Source organism: Cygnus atratus, chromosome 2, assembly GCF_013377495.2.
Source record: "Cygnus atratus isolate AKBS03 ecotype Queensland, Australia chromosome 2, CAtr_DNAZoo_HiC_assembly, whole genome shotgun sequence".
NCBI classification, from domain to species: Eukaryota; Metazoa; Chordata; class Aves; order Anseriformes; family Anatidae; genus Cygnus; species Cygnus atratus.
Genome location: NC_066363.1, coordinates 64,271,205 through 64,281,208, shown reverse-complemented (window position 1 = coordinate 64,281,208; position 10,004 = coordinate 64,271,205). Strand labels below are relative to the sequence as shown.

The 10,004-nt window shown below is 39.3% G+C and overlaps 1 protein-coding gene across 2 annotated transcripts in view; it reads right to left on the bottom strand.

The window, feature by feature from the left end:
• Nucleotides 1–4,623: 4,623 nt before the first annotated feature.
• EPDR1 (ependymin related 1) overlaps nucleotides 4,624–10,004 on the bottom strand; it is a 32,815-nt gene continuing 27,434 nt past the window's right edge. For both annotated transcript variants that reach the window (XM_035552450.2, XM_035552449.2), the window contains exon 3: nucleotides 4,624–7,199. In XM_035552450.2, the coding sequence (XP_035408343.1) occupies nucleotides 7,009–7,199 (191 nt within the window). In that variant the 3' untranslated portion in view covers nucleotides 4,624–7,008. The remainder of the gene's footprint in view (nucleotides 7,200–10,004) is intronic.

Here is a 10,004-nt window from a genome sequence, read left to right as displayed (position 1 = left end):
GCCACCCAAAGCATCCTTCCTTCCACCCAAAAACCTTGCACTGATCCCCACAGAGGCATTAGGCACTGAGTGAACAGTGTCTATGTGAGCAAACCTCATGGATACTCTCAGGGTGGTTGCGACTTTGGATTTTCATTGCCTGATGCTGATGTTTAGGAACCTTTCCACTTAGAATTCATCCCCTATGTTGTTTCTACAAGCCCATATACAGACTCAGAAGGATAGGCAAAGACAGGTTGATGTCTTCTCCACACCCCCTTTATTTAAGGAGGGGTTGACTGGTTTCTGGGTTACTAGTTTGTCAGAATACTTTAGTTTTGCCTATTTTCACTTATTTTTCATCTTTCTCTTTCATTGCTGCTTTTCTCCATTCTCACCTACATAGGAGACGATCCTTATAGAACCCTAAGTGGGATTTCCAGTCTAGGATGCCTCTGCTGGCAGAAAACAGGGAAAATGTCATTGGTTTTGGTAAAATTTGTCCCATGGTAAGGGATGCTGACTGTTGCTCATAGCCTGTTCTGTGTTCAAGCAAACGTATTTGACCAAAAATATCCAGGACACCGTAAAACATCATCTTTCTTGGTAATTTGCAGAATACTGAGTGTACACACAAGTAAACAAACCCTATCACTTTGGTAAGACAAGGTTTGTAGGAAGAAGCAATATCTTTCATTAGCTCAGCTGATACGGTTGGAAAAAGTAGCATACATTAGGCAAGAGCCCATCTTCCAGTCCAGAACAAAAGCAGCATCTTTCAAAGCAGAATGTTAGTTGGGACTATTTGTTCAGAGTTCAGCTCTTCTGACAAGATTTATTTCTTATGTTAATGATTTGAGAAAGTATTCTTAGCATCAAATGTTGATGATGCAAACTCATGATTTGCTCGCCTGAGAAGATCCGCTTGTAAACCATAGAATTTATCAGCAAATAAACATACATTTTATTCAGTGAGATGGAGTTTCAGCTGGGTAAAATCATTTTACCAGTTAGGAATACAACATTGTCACTGATCTCCTTTGTCAGTGGCATCTGGCGGCCTGCAGCTACCAAGGTGTAATAACAACACAAAACTAAATGATATTCCAAAATTAGCAATTCATTTCATTTAAAAATTCCCTCATCTATTGCAAGTGCAAAGCTAAACAGCATTTGTGGGCAGAAAGCAAAACATGGGCTACATGTAGAGCCTCATGAGGGTCCTGTGGCAGGCACAATACCATCATATTTTCTGGTTTTTGTAGCCATGTGGGCTTCACTTTGAGATCTTCCAATAAATTACTGATTATTTCTAGCCTGTTCTGTTCAAAATTAAGGCATTTTTCCATCAAACACCTTAACTGGATGGAAAAATATATTTTTAGCTGTCATCCAACAAAACATCTTTGAAAGCACCTGCTTTCCTCAGAATTCTCCACTTTCCGTTTGAAAAGTATAAGTTCTAAGGCTGAAAAACATAGACTCCTTTATAGATACAGTTTTTGTTTCACTACAAGTCTTTGGAACTTTTTGCACACTATTTCTTTAACTCAGAAGTCTACATTTTCTGTCTATAACTGAGTTTTACATCATTTCTGTAGAAATGCATTGGGAGAAAGCATCTGTTTTTCTGTCCCTCTATTGGAACAACTGCTCAAGAGGGAGCCACAGTCATGCGTATAGGCTTCTGTTCATGTAGCACAAGATACTGCTTTCATAAATTAATGCAATGCCCAGCAAAACTCCCACATCTGCTTTGGAGAGGTGTGGGGTATTTATTGGGATAAATACTCCTCCAGAGCCCCATCCCTAGATGTTCAACAGTATCATGGTACTTGGTAGTCACTTGGGCTACCACTGACAGGCTCTCTGCTGTCACCTGTCATGATTTCCAGTATTTTCACCATATGTTCTTACTAGTGTAAGATGCTAACAGCACCAAGGATATCTATTGCTACAGAAGCCTCGGCTGACAAGCGCTAAGTAGGAGACATATCAGCAATAAGGAAGGGCCGCTAGCTGGCACCAGGAGAGTGGTAAAAAAAAATGCAAGCTAGGCATCCCTGTGTCAAATTGCCCCATCAAATTAACAGAAGCAGTTCTCAGATGAAGAAGAAAACAACCATCTGAAGCAACCACATCAAAAATGAATGTTGAAACACAGAAGTGGGGCAGAGACGGCTGCACACATTTGCACACACAGAGGGAAGTGGAGAAGGCCCTGTGCCCTGAGGCCCCTGCTTCTCCTGGGGAATGTGGGGACAGAGAGGGAACACTGGGGGACTGGCTAAGGAGCACTGTCCAGTGAGAGATGGGGGCCATGGGAGTGTGTGCTCCAGTGAAAATGATACCGAATCCCTGGCCCGGCCTGCAGGCTAATTTTAGCTCAGGGGGTGAAACTCGACCTTCACTTTGGTGTGCCACCAATGCCAGCAAGTCAGCTATTGCTGTTTCAGGAACATCAGAGCTGTTTATCAGAGCTGGGCAAGCTTGCTAAAAAGCCCTACAGGGTACAGAACAATCCTAGCAAATCTTCCTCTCCTTCCCCTTGGCCCAGCTTCACTGAAGCCCGTGCTGAGCCCAGTTAAAAGTGATGGCTGTGAGCTGAGCTCCTGAGCAGCAACCCAATATACTCAGCGAGCACACAGGAGTGCACACATTCAAACACGTCTAACACACGCATGATTTTGTCACATGTGGAAAGGAAGGTGCTGGGGACCCTCCCTGACATTGGCGTTGTGGTAGCAATGTCCACAGGCCTGTATGGGCCCTGTTGTGTAAGGCAATGGTGTGGGCCTACAGGAGCAGTCAGGAAGACAAAAACAGGACCAAAACTGTGTTTTTTGTCCCACTTGGCAAAGCAGGAAGATGCTGAGCCTGAATCTGATTCCCATGGGTAGGGGGTTGTAGGAAGAGTAACTGTGTTGTCCTCTGAGGTGCTCAAAGGCTCCTTTTGGAGAGGGATATATATTCCTGCAGCTCAGCAGGCAGGCCAGCAGCCACTCCCTCATGCCTGAAAAATGTGCTCTGCTGGGCCTTTTGTCCTCACCTCAAATGAAATACTGTACTGTAACTATGTGCATTATTTCATTCAGCACACAGATTCAGGCTTTCTGATGAAAGGGCGACAATGAACTGCATGAATCTTTGCCCTGGAGCATGTTAAATCAGTGTGTACTAATCAAGTTTGGAAATGTACCCCAGCAGTTTCGTAGCAACCTCTTATCCTACATCTGTTGCTGTTTTCATGGGGATGATGGCTTTCAAAAGAGACCATGGGTCACTAAGACTGTCAGAAGAGACTGGATCAACAAATGCCAGAAGTTTTAGTTTATTTTAGGAGAAAGGATTAAGTACAGAAGTCAGCAGTTAAAGGTGGGCCTAGATGGCCTTTCTGGTGGTTCACAGGGACTGCTTCCTGGATTGCAACCTTTCCCCCTTCCCCTTAAAGGAAGTAAATGTTCAGACATATTTTAAAAGCCTTCAAAACTCAGTTAATCTGTTCATGTGCCTAAGTGCAGATGTGAAGATTAAATCTGTATGTGACCAAGCCCATGCTGTACATGCAGTCTCCTGGAAGGATAACTAACAGAGACTTCAATATCTTTATACACTCAGGGGGCTCTAACTTTTTGAGTGGCATCTGGGTGATGTTTTTTAAAATCTTTATTTCCCACAGTTAAGTATCAGCTGAAGATTCCATTACATGTCTTTCTGCCATGTGGGAAAGCACTGCAGCTAACCTCAGGCACCAGCTTGTGACAAATGTGATGCAAGAGCCATTCTGAGGCCTCTCATCCGTCTGGATTTTGGGACACTTAATTGTTCCTAAGCCAAGGCTGCTCACACCGTTGGTCACCTCAATGTGTTTCAGAGTGCCTTCTTCACATTTTGTTATGGCTTACTTTGAGACTGGATTGTTGTATTTTTTCCTACAAGCTTCATGGAAGAGCCTGTTGGCATGACCTGGTAAATGGCAGTACTTTCACAGTGTGCAGCATGGCTTGAGGCAGCAAAATCTGGCCCTCATACTTGTGTTAAGCAAATTGTTAAAATAGGAACTGAACCAAATGCCCAGATCTCCTCCCGAAACTCAAACTAAACCTGTTTTGAGGTTCAGGGATGTTTGGTTAACTTTAAATAAAACAATGCTGTATTTCTACACATCCTGCTTTCAGCTAAGCCTCCAAGCAGAAATACAAAAAAAAATATGGCAGGCAGATCTATATTTGCACTGTTTCTGGCCCAGCTGAAACTGGGAAGCACTGGAAATCTCACAAAAATGGCTTTGCCTGACAGGCTATCCAACTTTGAGGTCCTGTTACTGTTACCTGCTATAATGTATCTCATATAAATACCAATTTATTATAAATTTTCCACCATGATAATTGTGATTAAAAATATCCCCAGACTACTAGACATAGGAAAGCCCCATTTTTACTTACTGTAACAGCACAGTATATACCTACTTTAAAGTCATTTTATGTTCATTTTTACTGAATCATTGGTATAGTCACATAAAGACAAAATGTTTCTTGAGGTACATGACAACAAAGTGCAGCAAATGGTAACAAACCAGACCCAAGCATTTTGTGCATGGTATTTGGTTCATGGCTAATTTACAACAAGTAATCAAAAAATCTGTAATTTGTCATTTCTTTGACAACTCTCTTTATTGAATTTGCAGAGGATAAAGACAAAGACAACAGCATTGTTTTAGAGGTACATATTTAGCCATATAAAATCACCCTGGATGTCACTCAACATTTTTAATGCATTTCTGTGTAACAGACTTCTAATTCATTTTTAAAGGAACATTTAATATTATTGCTAGAAATTATATCACTGTCAGCAAAACGTAATACAAGCACTCTGATTACTCAGCTATCTGCTCTACCACAACAAAGTAATCCCAAACAATATGGTACCACAGCTTCATGTTTGCAAGCCAGATTTATTATGTCTTCCAGATTCCAGCAAGAAACAGATATTAAGAAATGCATGCTAATCATTGCCCTAATGAGAACAATATGCAGTTGGTTTTTAGGTTGTCACAAAAATATGAAAGACCGGTACAGACTAAATGCATCTAAAGTTCAAGGAAACACACTCCTTTTTTTCCGCTAGCACATTTCAGTGAATGGACTTTTCTGAGAGAAAATTTTTAATGAACTATCTAAATTTTAGTGTATATGTTTTCACTAGGCACAAGGCTAAAAAAAAAAGCCTGACCACAACTGTGAAAGGAAAATAACCATGGTACCACTTGCGTATGTATAAAAAGCTATAAGCTTATAAAGCACTAAAAGCCTGCCCAGCATCTCTCTTCCAGAGATGGTGAAAGCCTTTAGTTTTCCTCAGCTATGTTACTATCAGACAGTAGTAAATTGTGTATCCTATTTATGCAAGACTTCCTATCATTGTCAACTTGGATAATTTTTCTTCACTAAAAGGTACCCTGGAAAAGCACACTATTTGTGGGGAAGAGTCCAGCAGCCACTAAGGAAGAAACAGAACTTGGTAGCTCTGCCCAAAACCACACCAAACCTCCCAGTGTTGCACTATTTTCAGCTAGACAACTTCTGGAACAAACTACTACCCAGCACGTGCAAGAGGACAGGAACCTGGCTTTAAACATATTTGCAAATGATGCATAAAATGCATGCCTAGACTTATAGAATGGGATAATTAATTTCATTTGGTAAATGCACAAACTCCGTCACCATTCCATACTTTTGATCACCTGCAGGTGCATGCAGATTTGGTTTGAATTTTTTAAAGCAAAATATGTGCACTTCTTGCACTTTTTTGGTTATTTATTTCCCTTACAGAAACTTTCACTCTGCCCACCAGAAAAGGATGTGGAGATGACATGGTTTGAAATGCTGACTGAACAGCAAATTTGGTAGTCATCAACAGAGGAGGTGCAAAAGAAAGCAAGATTGACACTTCAGCTTAGATCTCAGTGCCTTCCCATCACACCATACATAAGACATCTAAAACCTCTCTCTCCAATTCCTCCTTCCACCTCCTTGCACTGGTCACACAGCTTTGTCTTTCCCAACATTGTGAGGCACTATCTGAATGCTGATTTAGGCTTTCTTAATTATGTACTAAGAACATTTTTTTTCCACTTCTGTATGGAATTACAATGGTGTTTCTGTACTCTTTGAATATGGAAAGACTTTTGAAAATATTTACAAAACATTAAAGCCATTTAGAGTGCAGTACCTCTCAATCTTTTTGCATAGGTTAAAGCTAGTATTACCTCAAAAAGTGAGTGCTAAAATAAAATATTATTGAAAAATATCTAATTGTACCCTTCTGGAATACTTCACCAAAAGTGTAGTAAATGCAAGAAAACTTTGGCTTACTTTTTAGGGTTGTCCCTCTCCCTCCTTCCCTTCCTTTCATGCCCTTCTCCCAAGAAACAGAAAAGGATTTTTTTTTTTGCATGTCAGCCAGCATTATGTGAATAGAACTACTCTAGCAGAAAGCAAAAAATCAGTTCAGACATTAGGCAACAAAACCAAGGGAATGGATTTCCATACTTTTGATGTACATTGTTTAAAATGGAATATTTTTTGGTCAGGCAGGGATGAGTTCTTACCCAGGACATATTTCCCCTTCTCTCGAGCCCCCAGAAGTAACAACAAAATCTAGCTTCTTCTTCATGATGTTACCATTATTGCAGTCTGCTTATACTTCGTCTTCTTGAAAAAATAAATAATAAAACCTTTGCAAAAGGAAAATCAGCCATAGTTTAAATAAATAGCATCTATAAATATTATCTTAGTGGTAACTATATGTACTTCAAGTGCATCACTGAACAGATTAATATGATGAAAGAGATCTTTTGTGTTACATATTTTATTCAGTTAAATGTTTATGTTCTCTTTCAAGTGAAAACTTACAATTCCCAAAAGAGCAACAATAAGCTTGAAAAATCAGACTAGACGTCAGCAGTGGACTATTAATAACCATCCTCCTGGCTAATATTTGTTTGCCTGGGGCAGCCAGTGTCCATAATCAGCATTCATCTTTCATTCTCCTTGTCTGGGCTGTCTGGCAGGTGCTGGGTGGGGTAAACACTGATGGGTCAGCAATACCTAGCTGTAGATCAAAAAACCGAGTGGAGGTTGTCACGCTGTAGTTCTTTGTATAGGTTTCCTGTACTGGGTAACAGTCTTTGACTGTGTAAATGCCAACCCAAGATTCCACTGAAACAAAGCAGAAATTTGACTATTTTAGATGACAAGCATGAATGAAAGTGTCACAATGATGTTAGAGTGGCTGTTTCTCAAGCAAAACCTACAGGCTGGAACTGCCCATATTTCTTTATGGGGCCTATCTTGCTGAAAATCTTAATGAAGAATTGAGAAACAGTTTAGCAGAAGATCCTGAAGAAATTTTGCAAAATGCAATGGCACTTGCAGTGAAATAGGTTGACCTTTGCTATCCTACAGGCCAATAGTAGCTAATTAACTTCAGGTTTCTATGCAGTCTGCTTACCATGGCAGCATTCCCTATCAGAGGATGCATGGCAACACAAGAAAGGCCACAAAGCTAGCATAATTTGGACACCACAGTGATCTTAAACCTTAACATTTTGGTGTTGAGCACATTTCAAATCATGATACCAACACCTTTCAGATTTACCTCTTTTGAAGGAATGTCACTTCTGCTTAGTCACAAATTTAGTTGTTTTGCACAAATCCGATCTTTTCTAATCTTTCATGTTACTTTCATGTCAGCACTTCTTCGCTTCACCAGTAAAGCAATGTAATGCTCAGTGAGTTGTTCTAGAAGGCAAATTTTGGTGCCTCCATCTTGGGTAGCATGGGGACAAATTGTCTTACATTCTGCTCTTAAAAAGTTGAAAGGTGTGAATACTGAAAACTTGTGGTCCACTTCACATTGTTGGGCCTCAACACAGTCTTCAACACTCTAAAATACTGAGCTCCTACAACTATTTAAGACATTCAGTTCTGTCCTGTGCCTGGTTCTGCATCCACCTACACAATGAATTGCTTGTCTTCTGCTGTGGTAACATCCTGCCTTCACAGCCATCTAAAATCTTAGGCACCATTTGTACACTGACGATACTCACCACATCTTTAATTTAAATAAACATGATGCTTTTTCTGTCATTGTCTCAAGCACTGAGAGTTTATCTCAAAAGAACAGTAATATTTCCAAATAAAACTCCTCTCTCACCCGTCTCTTAACTCATTCCTTCTGTTTACCAACATCTGCTCGTAACATCAGCATCACGATCACTATAATCTTTTGTAATTCCTATTCCCCTCAAACATTTCTACTGGGTCACTCATTACTTCAAGAATGCACTTAATGCTGATCTCCTTCATGTATGTGATGTAGAAAGTCCGCCCATTTTTTTAAAAAAATCAGTTTAATTCCACATACTTATCTCAAGAGTTGTTCTGTCACTCTTTTCCACCCTTGTCCTTTGTTATCACCTCTATCTACTTCTATTTCTGCAGTCAATATCATCAAGGAAGTTTCCTTTGAACACCCTTCACTTTTAAAACCTTACTTTAAAATTTATTTATCACATGCACCCCTTCTGTGATTTTTCTTTACCCCTTCCATCATACAGCACTTCATCCAATTGTTTCATGTATTTCAGATCTCTTGATAGCAGAAAGTCACGAGGTTAAAAAATGGTTGCTCTGAGTACCATCTGTATGAATTTTTTCCAGTCACAAGGAGGCTTATTTTCTACCACTCAGCAGCAATCAAACATACTTATTTTCTATCCTTCCAGTATTGTTTCATATGGTGTACCACAATGGCATTATTGGAAACAGACAAGTTCTGAAATGAAATGCCTGTGCAGTATCTAAAAAAATAAAGATGTCAAACTGAGCAATATTTGAACATACCTCTCCAGGTCATCCTAATATACCAAAAACATCCTGATCTCAATGTTTTGATTTTCCATTAATGGAGGGTTCTTTTCCTCAACAAGTCATTTATCAGAATTTTGAATAAAAAATTAAGGTAAAATATAATGCTACCAAGGTATTCTGTATCTCCACTGAAATCTCCACAATTTTAACAATTAGAATTTCTAGAATCCAAACCAGTATTGTCTGAAAGGTAGATGGGCAGACAAATTTAAGACATTATTTTTTTCAGAATGATCATACAGAAAAGCACTGGATATACAAAATACTACAGGATAAAAATCACACATCGTTAACTGAAGGTATCTGGATATTAAGTTCCATAAAAGTTCCCAAAATACTGGATCAGAAAAACAAAATTCTTGGACTGAGTGATAATTTGTCTCTTGTAGAATACCAGAGGATATATCGACCTAGTTATAGAGGTCTAATGACCTTATCCTTCATTTTCTTTCTACTTTTATTCAAGAAAGAAGTATCTTCCCCTGGCTAAATGCTCAGGTTCATAACCAGCCCATATATTAGGTGGCTATAACCGTAAGTATTGCATTAGCTGAATAATGCCATAAACTCCATGGCTTTTTTTACATTATTTTTTATAGTTGTCTGGGTCATCTCTAAACCACACATGAAAACGAAGCCAATTTGCTAACAAATTGCTATGCATCCAAAACCTAACATACTCTACCTTGGAAAATTCAGCCTACTTTCTTTTATGATGCAGGTGTCAGCTGCCAAGTGCAGAACTAAGCCTCAGGAGCAGATGTTTCTTACTAGCATTGTGGATAACAAAACTTAGGTGCATATTAACAATGTCCATTGCTGCAGAGCCATGTTTTGGATGTATTTTATGACAATATTAAATACTAGAATGCAGACACACTTCGATACCTGTTTTGTTTCTATTATGCGTTTTACCAGAGATACGATGAATGCTAGTTTGTGTTTCTAATTATATTACTGATTCTTCTATGGATAAATTTTGCATACAGGCTGCTGGATTCAGATGCAAAATAATGCTCTTCCATGCCAAAATCTGTATGGTACAGAATAAAATGCAAACAAGTCCCTTGGACATATTTGATCCTACTGAGA